Genomic DNA, 15,791 nt, shown 5'->3' with positions numbered 1-15,791 from the left:
ATAAGTTATTCTGTTCAGAGGCCCTTGGTAATCTAAGGATTACTCCGGTTACGACGCTAAACCTATATGGGCGGGTTTGGGTCGTGACATTTGGGTTAGTTCTCCTTTATTTTATTTTTTATATCTATTGGTTGGGTCGCGATTAGGGCTGTTAGAGGGGGTTTGTGTGAGATCTGTATTCCTAAGGCTGCGTCCACCACTTGTCTATTTATCTAGTATCTAGTCTGGTAGTACTAAATAAAATGGAGGAATTACTTAATAGTGGAGCAGAGAAAAAATTATAAAAATATAGAAAATGTAAGTAATTTTATAAGGAGGTAAAAGTAAAAAGTTGTGAAATACAAATCTCACTTATAATTTATTTTTATTGCCCAATTGATCCATAATTCCCTCAATAACAATTATGAAAAAAAAAACACATAATATTTTAAAATATTAGTTATTTTAATATACAATATTGCTACATTTATATAATTTATTTCGTTCGAATGTATATAATTGAGACTCTAACCGAGAAAAATCTAACCGAGAGAAAACTAATTGAGACTCTGATTGAAAAGAACTCTCATTTTAAAATTTCTTCCCAATTAGAGTGTCAATTGTTTATATTTAAACAGAGAGATGTTACATGCACCAATTAGTGTATTAACTAGTATATTAACACTAGTTATGACATTATTATCGTAGTGTTACATATACTAATTAGTGTACTAACATTAATTATGACATTATTATTGATCTCACGCATTAATCACATTACAAATACCAAAAATCTCTTAAATTATGTCACATCATCAATTGATACACTAATTAGTACACTAATTGATACATGTAACATTATTCTATTATTATTCACCCCACTCATTAATAATATTACAAATATTAAAAATATATTAAATTATATCACATCATATATCCATATTTATTCATTGACCGGGAAAATTGGGTGAAATTGTGTGATAAATCATTTCACATTTCACTTTAATTTATAGTCGGCTATTTCCTTTCGTCTCTTGGTTGATTGTTATGTAGCTTATTTCCTCATTTCTGGTTATCTCTCTATCCATTTTGATCGCGTTAACACACATACATACAGAAATATATATATCGAGAGAGAGAGAGAGAGAGAGAGAGAGAGCGAGCGAGTTGAATTGAATTGAATTGTTGGCGGAAAAGGGTTTGAAGATTGGGGGTGGTGGGTGGGACAAAGATGCGAGGACGATGTGGAAGGAGATCGGTGATAGAGAATTCGGCAAGCTCAGACCTAATTTGTTCACCAATCGCATTAGATCCACTCGACTCTCCTCTCTCCAACTCTCCAACTACAAAGATATCGTCTCTCCTCACCGAGGCTCCGTCAACTCTCTTCAGGTTTTCTCTCTCTCTCTCTCTCACACACACACACACACACACACACTTTTATGTTGGGAAGATTCTAACTTTGTTATAGTGGTTGATAATTGTTGACTCCTAAGAAATTGAATTGAATGTGATGGTCCTAAAACATATGAAATATGTATATCCTAACCCATGAGTGATGGTGTTGAGGTCATCACATTAGACTGAACAAAGCACTACCGTCATTTTTGGATCAGTTGTAGCAGGCGCACTATACTAAACCATATGGTTAATTACACAAATGGTCCTCGAACTATACGTCAGTCCCCAATCTTGTAATTGTTCCACTTTGGTCTTCAAAATATGCTATATGTTATGCGTCCAAGCTGGTTCGGACACCCAGTTATCCAAAAAAGAAAAATGCGATTTGTTATACTTCAGTCCCTAACATTAGCACCGTTCAAAATCAATAATGAGAGTAGGGGAATTTTTAGAATTTTCCAATAAATAAATAAATAAAATTTAAAGATTGCGAATAAAAATGCAATAAATTGCATAATTTGGAGACTAAAATGAAATGAAATGCATATTTTAGGAACCTACTAGATGCATACTTTTGAGCTTAGTAGCAGGAGCCTTGTACTTGGGTGACATTTCTTATTTAGAAACATGATTTTGCGCTCAATTGTAAGAAAATCGCTCCCATCGAGGAAGAAACTTGCTCCCAACTGAGATAGAATCTCTTAAATATACAAATCTCACATAAACAAAAGAAAAACATTTCAAACCTATTCTAGTAATTTATTTTTACATACTATTTATTCCTACTAAATAAAGACAATCTATAGTTGACATCTATATCTAATATTTATGCATATTTTAACACATATTATAACTAAGCAGGAAAAATAATTGCTAAACTATATTTATATATTTAATATATAAAATATATACACATTCTCATAGGCTCTTCCACCCTAGTCCCTACCCCTGCTTCCACTCCCCCCCTCGTTCTTTCTTTCAACTAAGCTTTGAGACCATGTGTGTATTTGGTCATTTTAATTTTATTGAGATTTCATGTAAAATTTCAAAAGTGCCCCACATCTCGTTGTTAATTTTGAATTGTGCTGACATTAGGGATTGAAGTGTAACAAATCACATAATTTGGGATCAAAGTGGAACAATTAAAAGATTGAGGACTAAAGTGTAACAAAACATTTAATTTGGGGACCATTAGTGTAATTAGCCCCTAAACCCTATTATCTCCTTGTTTCTTATATCTAGGCATTTGGGACTTCTTTTTTTTTTTTCCCCTTGGTTGGGGGGTGGTGAAAAAATTAGTTTTTTGTTGAGGAAGTTCTTCCAGCCACTTGTTTTGATCACAATATCAGGTTGATTTGACAGAGGGTCGATATTTGCTATCCGGTGCATCTGACGCATCAGTTGCTATCTATGATGTTCAACGTGCAACCAATTATGAGGGAGGTGGTTTGCTTGCAAAGCATAAGTCCATAATTAATATCGACAAACAACATGACCATGGACATAAATATGCCATATCCTCAGCCATATGGTATCCCATTGACACGGGTTTGTTCATCACAGGTTCATATGACCATCACATCAATGTCTGGGATACAAATACTACACAGGTAGTTATCCTTCAAGATCTTTTTCATCCTGCTCCATTGTATAACATCATGATTTCTTGCTGATTATGGTTATGATATTTTCTTTGGTCAATTAAATTTTTTTTAATTTTATTTTGCAGGTTGTAGTGAATTTTAAAATGCCTGGAAAGGTTTATAGGACTGCTATGTCGTCATTGGCAACATCCCACATGCTAATTGCTGCTGGAACTGAAGATGTTCAAGTGCGCCTCTGTGATATTGCTTCAGGGGCATTTGCTCATACATTGTCTGGTCATCGTGGTATGCTAATGTGTTATACTGATTGATCAATTTTCTTTTACATATACGGTTCATTGTTATGAGTTTTATTTTAGAATTGCTTCTAGTCATAGTTGTCAAATTGGGATTCGAACTGTGAATCGAAATGGACTTGTACCAAATCACGAATTGAATCGAATCGAATCTAATCTAATCTAATCGCGAATCGTAAAGATTCAATCACTTTTTAAAATTACATAGGAAAATATATCTACACATTTAGATATTAAATATATCTAATAAATATGAAATATTTTGATTTAAATCAATGAAAATGTTGTTTTGAATGATTATGAAGTGTCTAGGTAAAAAGTTAACACGGGTTCCCATGTTCACCACTTTACCTTTTCCTTTTTATATACTATTTCTTATCAGTCATTTTTAATAAAGAAAGCAAGCAAAGATAAACTTTCAATTTCCAAGTAACAATAACTCAACAACAACGTTTTAAACTTTTTACAAGGTTAAGAAATCAAAATCTTGAAACTTAATAAAAAATCTCACTTGATGCCTTAGAAAAGTTTTTTTTATAAATGCAAGCACTTAGATGAAAAGGTTGTGTGAACCCTTTTTCAACAACAAAAAAACCAAAAAAGAAAGCCAAATATTAATTTTAGCGAATCGAATTAAATCAAATCACGATTCACCGATTCGGTTCAACGATTCACCTACGATTCACAGTTATTTGCAATTCATGCAACCTGTTTGTATCGATTACCCACTGAATCAAATCGAATCGTACGATTTGAATTGTGAATCGTTCGATTCTAATAGCACAGCTTCTAGTCCCTGGGTCCACTTCCATGTGGCCATGCCACATCATTGTCACGTCAATCTCCATGTACCTTGGTCCCATGTGTTAGTCTCATGAGGTGACATATGGACAATGAGATGTTGCCTCATGTCACTCCTCCACCAGATATATTCATGTTGGCCAGGTTTAACATATGTGATGCCTTACCCTCTCAAGCCAATGCATTTGTAGGCATCTTCAAGAGGCCTCCTAGGTGCACTCGGCTTCTCTTCCTTGCTTAAGTAAACTCTTCATCTGAGTGTGTTCATATCCGCTCATGCCAATATGCTTAGACTCTCATGGTCTACACTTTGTTCTCTAATAGCACTCTTATGATCTCATTCTAACCTAAGTCAAGCGTATGGCCTAGAAAACCCCTCTGGGTTGGTTTGGCGAGCATGGGCCACTTGTTCGACGCCATTAGGGCTGTTCATAGAACCAAATCACTCGAAAAAACTGACCAAACCGACCGAATATTGCTTGTCATAGACGGTTTCGCTGCACCATATGGTTGGCAGCAGATCAACGAAGGTTTATAATTTCAAGTGGCGGTCGGCTTGCGAGTGCACCAATAAAAAAATCATAAAAAACCGACTGACCGAAATATAATAATATAATATAATTTATACGTGGCTTGTTATTGTTGACTTACTATAATATATTATCTCCAATCTTCTAGAAATCTTATTTCAAACTTTATCTCTCTAGCTTCGACAGACTGTCCAACTTTTTGTCTTCTCACCACCATAATAACTCCTTCCTCTCTCTAATAGTACTTCAGTCAAAGAGTCCTATCTTCTCTCTCACTCACGCATATCAATAACTTCTCTCTCTATCTCTTATTATTTCAGTCTATAGTGACCTTCTCTCTCATTTCCCTTCCTACTTTGTAATTCTCCATATCTCCTTAGTATCAGATTGTGATGATGGCGCTCTTTGTGTGAGATGGTGGCGACGGCGCTGAGATCACATTCGAGATAGCGGTATCTTCTTTATTTCTTATTTTTTCTCCTCATCCTCGCATCCCTATTTTATCACCCTCTTCTGAAACTTTGATTCCCTTCCTCAACCTCTATTCTATGAATCTGTGATCTTTCTCTTGCGAAATAGTCATCCCCGTCTCTTTCTTTCTTTGATTTTCCTCGTGTATAACTGTCATGACTCGATCCCGCCCCTAATAATTAAGGTCATAACCGGCCAATAATTATGAGATTATCTACGGCCTCAAACAATTTCAAAAATATTAAAGGGGCTAAAACGGAAGCAAACTTAAAAATTTTGTCCAATGAGCTGTGCTTACATGGCATAATAAAATTATCCCAAAAGCATTTCATAATAACTTACACATATATGTAGAATTAACATCTTATACATCCAAGAACTTCAAACAGCTAGTCAGCCAAACAAAAATATATGTACATATGTGATTCGCCATAATCACTAAGACAGCAAAAAGTGGTAAACAAAATAACAAAAACAACGTCTCATGCGTGAGACATTCGGGCTGACTCCATAAAATTGACTCCCTCTCATATCCTTTACTGAGGCTGGGTTTTGACATCTCTTTGCTCACCTACACACACATAAATGAGAGTGAGCGATAGCCCAGTGAATAATATCAAAATAAATGGGTACATGAATGAAATTTGTAGCAATCATATCAAACAACCTTAGGCCCATTCATGATTCTATCTAATACATCAAATGGCCTCAAGCCCAAACATATCAAATGGCCTCAGGCCCAATTCGTTCTTATCAAACGGCTTCGGGCCCAATTTATTCGTGTTAAACGGCCTTTAGCCCATTCATTCATGTCAAACGGTCTCTGGCCCATTCATTCATGTCAAACGGCTTCTGGCCCAACTATTCATGTCAAATAGCCTTTGGCTCAATCATTCATGTCAAACGGCTTTTGACCCAATTGTTCATGTCAAACGGCTTTTGGCCCAATTCATTTCATATTCGTATTTATGTGTGTCACATATCCGTGATCATGATCATATTCGTTTGCAATTAGTCTTATGCAAAGGACTGATTAATCCACAATTCAAAATGCAAATCCATAAGGCTCATACAGAAGTAACGTTTGGAAAATAATGTACTTGAACATATCTTTATTAAGATATTACTCATAGTGTTCCGCCGAAGGATTTGCCCTTGCCCTTGCGCTTGACCCTACACATTACATAACATAACATATTGGGTCACAAACAATTCAATTCGTCCTCAAATCGTTTTATTTCTCTTAGGCCTCTTTCTTATCCCTTTAACTCATTTACAACGTTCAATGCCTGTCTAAGAGTGCTTAGAAGTGAAAGAGAACGGAAAACAAAACATAAATAAACTTTTCAAAATTTCTGAAACAGGGCTCTCTGCTCGAGTGAGCGAACCCCTTTCTTTGCAAAAGTTCTGGTTGCTTGTAATTTACGCTCGAGCGAGACTATTGGCGCTCGAGCGAGGAGTCATGCAAAGCAGGCTATGCTCGAGCGCAGATTCGGCTGCTCGAGCCACTGTGCAATCTCTGCAAAACTTCTGGGAGCTACAAATTCACGCTTGAGCGAGGCTTTTCTTGCTTGAGCAGATAAGTCGAATTCTGGGTTTTCCAGAATTCTGTTTGAAGCTCAAAAACATATTTCAAAGGTTCCAAAGTTTGCAAATCAATGCCAAATCATAGAAAAACATTGTATATCATAAGAACTTGGATAAATTAAGACCAGTTGTCCAAAATCATGGTCCACTTTCAAATCCATTCCAAATTCTCTCACAAATTCCAATACTCATGCATTCAAACTTCATATAACTTCATATCTTCATGAATCATGCATGCATGTTAATTATTGACTCCAATTCTACTTCGAATGACACAAATCATGCCCAAAATCATGAATTTCAACAAAATTATGCATGCATGTAAGCTTTGATGCTTAATTCTTCATATTTAACATGCCTTATGCTAAATCATGCAATTTCATGGAAATTCTATACATGCATGAATATATGGACTTCAAATTATCATATTATTCTTAAATTCACTCAACCATAGGTTTACACTCATGGTTTTGAGTTCAATTACTCACCTAGCATCTCCAATCTTTCCAAAATTAGCTAATTTCTTGACTTTAGCTTCCAAATTCCCAAGCTTTGAGCCAAAATCCACAATTTGTACCTCTTTTCTCTCTAGAACCGATCCTCTCTCTCTCTAGAGTGTTTTTCAGATTGTTGAGCTCAAAATGAGAAGCTTAGGTGTTAAAAGGCCTATATATATATATACTTGCCTAATCAACTTTGATTAAGGCTAGTTAATTGAGCTTAAATTAATCAATTTAATCTAAATTATATCGATCCGAATCAATTTTTAATCAAATTTCACCATAGGCTCTAAAAATCATGTTAAGCACAAAAATACAGTTAATTTCGATTTCTGTGGCCGATAAGGCCTTCAATTTTCAGTTTACAACAGTAAGTTGAACAGATCTTCCTACGGTGAACAGATATAAGGCCAAAATCACATATAATCATGCAATTAACACCCAAATTCAAATTAATCACATATTCACAATATAATCATGATTAATTAACTTAACACAAAACAGGGTTATCACAATAACCCTTATCATGTTCTATTGAGTTGAGGAAGATAGAAAGCAACGATACCGACCGAAGTCTAACCGATTTTTCAACACCCGTGACAATCGGTTTTGAAGCAGTGATCGGATGAGTGTGGGTGATATGTTATTCAAACCGATGATGTCGGTTCAGGTGACTGGCGGCCGGGAAAATTGATTTGATTTGACCCGTGAACACCCCTAGACGCCATGACCTTGGCAATATTCTCTTTCCCTACTTTAGGTGTTGCTAGGACACACCTTAAAATGGAAACTAATACCTACTTAGGCCTCGTTTGGGAACAGGCGATTTTAGTAACTTTTTAGCTTTTTAGCTAAAATATGAGGTAAAAAAAACTAGTATGTTTGGGGTGACTTTTTGGCTTTTTACGAAAATATGTGCAAAAAGTAGAAAGAAAATGGAATCTTTGACTTTTTGGTATATATTATAGGCTTTTTGGCTTTTTTAGTAATTTTTTGACGTTTTGGCTAAAATGTTAACTTGCCAAACGAGGCCTTATTCTTTTTTCATATCTTTATTGTTAAAGGCTCCACAAAGACTGTAGCCTCAAATTGGTCATTAAGTGGATTTGGCTCATACTCCATTGCCAACAAAATTAAAATAAATAAACAAATAACACTACAAAAAAGTGTGTTGTTTTAAATACCAAAATAATGTAGGAAAGAGGGGGAGGAAGTCTTTCTTTCATGATTGGAAGCCAAAATTGATATATATTGATATATAACAATGGCAAAAATAAATTTTAGATGTTAATTTTAATTACTTCTTGTGGCTAAAAAGTGAGCAAAAGTGTAGGGTTTCACAATATAGAAAGTGGCAACAATAAGATAAGAGGGATGCAAAAATTAGTTAAAATAAATGAGGTTTTCAGGTTTTCCAAGGGTTGTGAACAGTGAAGGTTTCGTAATTTTATGTTGTTAGAATGCTTAACAAAAAGAAACTATTGGGAATGGGAACTACAATTGGAGAATAAAAAAAGGTTTAAACCAAGGTTTTAAAAGGCGGCTTTACCATTATGCAACACTATTACAAAATGGTTTTATCCCTCACCATTACCCAGGATGTCCAATTTAGCTATGTGTCAAATTCTCAATGTAACGGGCTTTTATGGTATTTGTACTGTTCTTAATGGTGTTGTAATGGCCGTAATGACATTTGATCATATTCAACATGCATTGGTTATTTCTGTTAATTGGATAATGATGATTGAACTCACGAACAACGGAGATTTAAACAAGAAAAGGATGGTAACGGTGTCAAAGAGGCACTTCAATAGTTTGATCTTGAAACTTGAAGGGAAGACCTCAAGGCTAAATGCATTCAGGGTAGGGTTGTAAATCATGTTATTTGTCTCGTGTTTGAACTCTTGTTTAATGAATTTTTTCATTAGGCAAGGTGACTTGTGATTTTTTTATCTTTCGAGGATTGTCGTTCCAAAGGGTTTTTGACATATATGGTTGTGTTGCTTATCTAGTTGATTTATTATTGTGATATTGTGTGGATGATTATTATATGCTTGATTGATCTATTGGAATTGGTTAATTAAAATGATTTAATACACTTGCTAAATTTTATTTGGTAATATACTCAAGACTTTGGCCTATTCACCCTTTTAGGACAGATGTGTCTTCTTTTTTTACTTATTTTTTTTATAAAAAAAAAAAATTAATTATTACTTTTTTTAATGTATGCTCAACTTGTGACAATAGGATTGAGGATTTAGTGGTGTAATTTTATGAGGCCTTGAAGACATTGATAGCAATATGCGAAGTTCTCATCAAGTAACAATGACTATACCCGACCCTACTTAAGCATGCATATTATGTCAGTGGAGATTTGGTGTGAAGAACCTTACACTGGAAGACAAAATGCAGGAGACTAGGGTGAGTTGGGGAGGATAGTGTAAATGAGTGAACGTTTGTAAGCCCACTATGATTGTTTTAGGTGGGTCCGACCATTCTCCTTCGAATGGTGTTGGCCCTATCATACATGGACCTTGGCCTTCGGCTTCTTGGCATGTTGGAACAACATGAGTTTACGCGCTTGTTTGGTTTGTTTTTGAGAGAGTTGTTTTTGAAAAAATTTTTGGGAAGAGAGTTTAGAAATTTTTTTGGTTTGTTTGGTTGTATATTCTGAAAGTAGTTTTGGAGTTTGGGATGATTTGATATTTTGTTGTAATTGAGTAGATGTGTGTGAGAGAAAAAGTGATCGAGAAGGAGAGAGGAGAGAGAAAAAGTGATTGATTGATGTGTAAGAGAGAGAAAGTGATTTTGGAAATTTTTTGAGAAAAATCTCAAACCAAACAATTTTTTGGAAATTTTTTTCTAAAACTCATCTCTAAAACTCAAACCAAACATACCCTACGTGTGTGATTTTTCTAATTCTTTTTTTTTTTTTGGCTGAGGAAATTCCTTCACCTTCCCATCCTTTCTTTGTGACCCGTTTTGTTCAAATTGATTTTTTTGCAATAACATCGGTAATGCCTACTCTGATCCTTGTGTCATTTTGGTTCCTACGTTTCAATGACTTGATTTTGACCTGAATTTTAGAGTTTGCGTCAATTTGGTCCAATAGATAACAGTCGTTTTTTGGCAGAAATAATGCACATGATTGCTGAGCAGAGCCTGTCGCCACTGCCACTAGAGATTATGAGGAGCTGCTCCATCTTTTTTCATCCTTTTCCCCTGTTCTTATAATTTTGATTTTGAGTTTGATTTTGATGGTTGTATATTGTGGGTGGTGTTGTTTAGTGGTGGTGGCGGTCGGCTGATTCGTGGTCTCGTTTGATTGTGTTTGGTGTTTGTTGTTGGGTGAGGAGGAGATGCACGGTGGTTGTAGTTAGTTGCAGAAAGAGATAATGGGGATGGAAGGGGAGAGGAATTGAAATGTCCATTCTGCCCCTGAAAATTAGTCACATGTTGTGCACATGACTATTTTCTGTTAAAAACTGTAACAGCTGTTATCTATTGGACCAAATTGACATAAACTCTAAAATTGAAGGTCAAAATCGAGTAAATTGAAAACATAGGGGCCAAAATGACACAAGGGGCAAAGTGTAGGGACTACCAACATAATTTGCCCATGATTTTTCTAGGATTTGTCTAAAAACTATGAAGTCTTCCTACTATAGCTTTAGGCTGGCATCATGGATCTACACTGATGATACTATTTATTATTATTATTTTTTTAGCTATGTAAATGCTGTAAAATCTTCATATAGATACTGGTATACTCTCCCCAAGATTTTTAATCTTATGGAAACGTATCTGTGTTCTATCTCCACGTAATGAATCATTCATTCTATCTCTATTTTAGTGCTATTCAATTCTGTGCTTATATTACATTGAATCATTTTTCTGATGGCAGATGGTGTAATGACAGCAGAGTGGTCTACTTCTAATGAGTGGGTTTTGATAACTGGAGGATGCGATGGTGCAATACGTTTTTGGGACATCAGACGTGCCGGATGTTTTCGTGTTTTAAATCAGTCACACTCTCAGCTAGGAAGACGTCCGCCACTTCTAGAACGTGCTGCCATGAATAAGGTTCACTTCTGTTCTTTTCTCTGCTGCAAAAGCCATACATGCCTGATAAAATTTTACAAAAATTATGTCCACAGTGAAACCATAAAATACGGTTAACTTATGATGTTGAAATATTTCAGACTCTTACCAATGAGGTCCTTAATATCTTTCTTAGGTTTCATCTTCAAAATCCTCGTCAACAGGCCAGAGCTCATCTGTAAAAGCGCGTGCACCGCAGCGGAAAATGGCTCATGGGAATGGTTCAAAGCAGTCTGCTGTCAGTAAAATTCCCAGTCAAGTCAAAAGTTCTGCAAGGCAGAGATTACATCCAGGGATGTTATCTAGTCAGGATCATGCCACTGCTCATTATGGAGCTGTTATTGGATTAAAAGTAACTGAAGATGGCATGTATCTTCTGAGTGCAGGTTGAGTGTTGTTGTGTTAAAATATGACATTTTGGTTATTTTGTGTTAAAACTTATTTGTTTGTATAAAGTAAATATTTAAGTTGGAATTTAGGTTAACTCTATTCAGTTAACACTTGGCTTCTTTTTCCATGGAGAATCCAAAAATAGAGAAAGTTGTTTTCTCTGTCATTAAAAAAAATTGTGGGACCTTGATCTTTACATTGTTCTCATGACTGATATTTCAGCACGCACCATTTTGTTACCTCACAGTTTGATTTAGGATTGGTTTGGCATAAACTAAATAATACAAAAAGTCAAAAAGTCACAATCCTATTTAAGTCACATCATCTTATTTAAATCACATCACCTCTCTAACACATCACATCAAACCCAACCCAAACCCAACCCATATAAGTCAATAAGTCAAAAAGTGCACTTTTTTAGAACATCCCAAACCAACCCTTACTTTCTTGTTTCTGTTGCTTCATTTTTATGTCAGAGCTGTAGGCAAGTAGGAGCAGAAAGTGTTTGTGGTGACTCTATGGGCTAAACTAACTGGCTTTTTTGTAAAAGCATTATGAATGAAAAAAGTGATTGATAATGAATTGATGATTGATGCCTGTTGTAGATAGGGTTGAAATCTACAGATATCAATCAAGATAAATTCATATAGAGCATCACCAAATTTGTCAGTTCATTCTTACCATGCATTTGTCTTTTTCTAACTTAGTAAAGCAGTACTACTGTCCTTACAATGTTTTTTTAATCATGGACCTTATGCCACAGTTTAGTTGCTTTAACTGGATATGGTTTCTTGTATATATTGATTAGCTTATTCAAAAACTTATTTTAAATATGAGTAATTATTGTAAGAGCTGCTTGTTGTGGCCACTTTCTTTTTTGCAAAAATAAAATTAACCAGTCTTCTTGGTTCTTATATCATATGGAGATTTTCTGAACATTTAACAGTCATTGATCGTAGGGCTTGTCACTCCATCAAACTTGTTAAATAGCCCTAATAAATTACATTTTGATTAAGCACTTTTCCTTCTTGACTTACTAATTTCAGGTTCTGATTCAAGGTTAAGGTTGTGGGACATTGAATCTGGCTGCAACACGCTGGTGAACTTTGAAACTGTTCGCCTACAAACAGGCAAGGCTATCCAGTTAGCCACAACTCAAGATTCAGCCCTTGTCTTTGTTCCATGTATGACATCTGTCAAAGTAAGAAGTCATTTCTATACATCTGATGTTCATTTCTATACTTGTAAATATGTACAACCTTACACATGAATGAGTACAATCTGTGAACTTATGCTCTGAATTGCTTAGGTATTTGATGTGTGGTCAGGAAAGACAGTTCTGTCATTTCGTGGTCACTATGAACATGTGAACTGTTGCTGGTATAGCTTGCAGGACCAGGTACTTCCATCTCTCTCTCTCTCTCTCTCTCTCTCTCTCTCTGACTGTGTCACCCTATATTCTATACCCTACATCTTGTGTGGTTTGCCTACATTTTTAGAAACTTAGGTGGTGTTTGGCGAGACTTTTCGAAGTCCTTTCGAAAAAAAAGATTGCCATTAGGTGAAAATAATAAGAAGACATTCCATCGAAAGTCATCATGATCTCTAAAGCCCGTTTCAAAGAAGTAACCCAATGTTACTTCTGAAATACCTTTCAAGTGACTTATTGTGAAGCCTTCATTCACTTATATGAATTATGCAAAACTTATCTTCTCTTTGCTCTCTTCTTACAACCAAGGCTGGGAATCTGATTCCTTTTACAAAAAAAGAGAATGAAAAAAGTGAGAGGGGGAGTAAAATAGTGTGAAATTTTATATATCTCTAGCAATCTCGTAAAAACAATTGTGCTTTTACTTATACAAGATTAAATATTGTATATCTAAGAATATATTATGTTACTTTTGCCTCAAATTTCTTCCCCATCACTATATTAAAATATACATATGATAAATGAACTAGATGAATAATAATGTTAATGGATAATATTGTCAGGAAGCAACTCGGCACTTGTAAATGTTGCCACCAAACATACATTAACATAGAGAAAGCAATTCTTGATTTCAAGGCACTTTCAAATCAAACATTTACTGAACATCAGTTTTTTTGTTGGAATTCCTTTTTGGAAGCCCTCCTTAATGGACTTCCAACTACAAGAAATTGCACCAAGCATGCTCTTAATCAGTAAGTGGACTTCCACTTCGGTCTTGTTCATCAATTTGAGTGCTTGAACACCCTAATGGTTTGAACCAGACAAATTTTTGGAATTCAGAACTCTGAATGTGCATTCAAAATTATTTCCCAAATATGTAGTTGAATATTTACCCCCGATGCATGTTGCATTATTTTGGCATAAGACCAAAAGGCTTTCTATTCTCTACCACACTCCAATTTTTATCTCGTCAGGAATATCTAAGATTGTTTTCTTTTTTCCCTACCTGATACTGATTATGCAAACTGGTTGAAGAAATTTTGTTGCTTTGTTGCAGGAATTATACACTGGTGGTAACGACAGGAAAATTCTAGTTTGGTCTCCAACCAAATTTGTTTCTGATGAACTGGTACATCTTCTACTCAGATGGATACACATACCTCAATTTATGCAAGTGAATATTTTCTTATTTTGTTTGGGTGACCATGCAGGATGAATGGATCAAGAGAGGGAAGGCTTCTGCTCTGGATCAGGATAACTGGAGTGATTGACATTTATTGCTGCCACTGTGTTTCAGATTTCCAGGTCATCCATGAATTTCCATGTTTGTACATAGGATTATTCATCATCAGTTGCTAGTGTTGTTTTATTGTTTTTGTTTTTGTTTTTGGGTTGTTGCTTTTGATTTGGGATGCAAACAATAGGTTTAACCAGAGTAGTATGCTATAGCTCTTCCATAAAAGCGATTTTGTTTTGTTTTTTAAGTGGTTATGTTCAGTTACCAAAAGAAACAAAAAGAAACAAATGATTATATTTGTGAATTTGTATTTAACCAAGAAAATAGGAAACTATTACATAATAAAAACATAATGTTATGTTTATCTGGAAGGGAAGAGAAATGGATCCGCGGCTTTAGATGGCATCAACATATATATTGCAGTACACATTATATATGGGTCCTAAAATTGTTGGGAAAACAGAATCTGATCTTTCTATTAGCCCATGATTTTTCAACTTCAATTCATTTCCCTTGTCATTATTAATTCGGTTGCATCGCAGGCTCTTAAAGCTTTGAATGGTGAGCATATTTACAACAGGTATGGCATTCTGTTTCGTTGCACATGGGGAAAGAACACATGCCCCATCCCTCTTACCTGTTGCAGGTCATTTGTCTCTCAATTTGGACTGCACCTGCATGTTTATCGCTGGCTTCATAGCATTCACTTTTTTAAAAATTTATTTATTTATTTATTAATATATGGATCACTTATTATTTTCTATCTTTCATTGGTAATGCCACGGCCCCTGACCAGAATGAATCCCAATTGATGTTAGCATTCATTTAATAAGCTAACGGGAAAATTGTGAAAAGAGTTGTTTCTCTATGAGTAGAAAAGTTTTTGACTTTGTTAGCCGATAATATAAACAAGTATTTTTTTGTAAAAACTTATTTATTCAAAAAATAACTTTTTTTTTTAGTTACATTGCAAACAAGCTCACCATAGCAGTTTAGATAAAAACTGGGGTGGGGGATGCATTGAACATCTGAGGATGGTAATTGCGTAATTGACCAATGATGTGTTTGCTATTATTATTTGTGAGATCATATTTGTCAAAATAAGTGTGAACTTGGTTATACCTCATGCATGCATGCACCTGCACAACTTTGGTTAATGTGTGTGACTTAGGTCTCGTTTGACAAGTACATATTTTAGTTAAAAGGTTAAAAAATCACTATAAATTATTATATTGCTCTGCCTATTTCTTTTACACATTTTTCTGTAGAAAGTTAAAAAGTTACTAAAATAACTTGTTTTCAAATGAGGTATTAGTTGAATTGATAGATTGATGTTGTTGCTTATATTACCATTATTATTTTGGGCGAGTTTGGAAAGTTGGGTTTAGACCCCCTTTTTTTTTTTTGGCTAAAATTTATAAAAAGGTAAAATAGGTTAAAATAGTCCATAAGTTAAAATGTCATG

General features: G+C 35.0%; 1 protein-coding gene across 4 annotated transcripts; it reads left to right on the top strand.

Moving 5' to 3' along the window:
• Positions 1 to 954: 954 nt before the first annotated feature.
• Positions 955 to 15,091, top strand: LOC114305719 (WD repeat-containing protein ATCSA-1). 4 transcript variants are annotated; one of them, XM_082873999.1, is made up of 10 exons: positions 955 to 1,371; positions 2,730 to 2,990; positions 3,110 to 3,269; positions 11,074 to 11,252; positions 11,407 to 11,656; positions 12,707 to 12,861; positions 12,970 to 13,059; positions 14,147 to 14,218; positions 14,301 to 14,394; positions 14,869 to 15,091. In XM_082873999.1, exons 1-9 carry the CDS (start codon positions 1,222 to 1,224, stop codon positions 14,358 to 14,360), a joined length of 1,377 nt encoding a protein of 458 aa, XP_082730125.1. In that variant the 5' UTR covers positions 955 to 1,221; the 3' UTR covers positions 14,361 to 14,394; positions 14,869 to 15,091. The 4 variants fall into 4 exon arrangements, with proteins under 4 accessions (XP_082730125.1, XP_082730127.1, XP_082730124.1 ...); XM_082874001.1 differs by lacking the exon at positions 14,869 to 15,091 and having other exon boundaries at positions 14,325 to 14,690; XM_082873998.1 differs by lacking the exon at positions 14,869 to 15,091 and having other exon boundaries at positions 14,301 to 14,690.
• Positions 15,092 to 15,791: the final 700 nt, after the last annotated feature.

This window comes from Camellia sinensis, chromosome 6, assembly GCF_055761805.1.
Source record: "Camellia sinensis isolate YWXY chromosome 6, ASM5576180v1, whole genome shotgun sequence".
Classification (NCBI taxonomy): domain Eukaryota; kingdom Viridiplantae; phylum Streptophyta; class Magnoliopsida; order Ericales; family Theaceae; genus Camellia; species Camellia sinensis.
This window is presented reverse-complemented; position numbering and strand designations above follow the sequence as displayed.

Excerpts from the sequence above, each read along its gene's own strand:
- LOC114305719 (XM_082873999.1), top strand. The coding sequence starts at position 1,222 with ATGTGGAAGGAGATCGGTGATAGAGAATTCGGCAAGCTCAGACCTAAT. Across the intron at positions 1,372-2,729 it reads GCTCCGTCAACTCTCTTCAG|GTTGATTTGACAGAGGGTCG; the intron begins GTTTTCTCTCTC and ends TCACAATATCAG. Across the intron at positions 11,657-12,706 it reads CATGTATCTTCTGAGTGCAG|GTTCTGATTCAAGGTTAAGG; the intron begins GTTGAGTGTTGT and ends TACTAATTTCAG.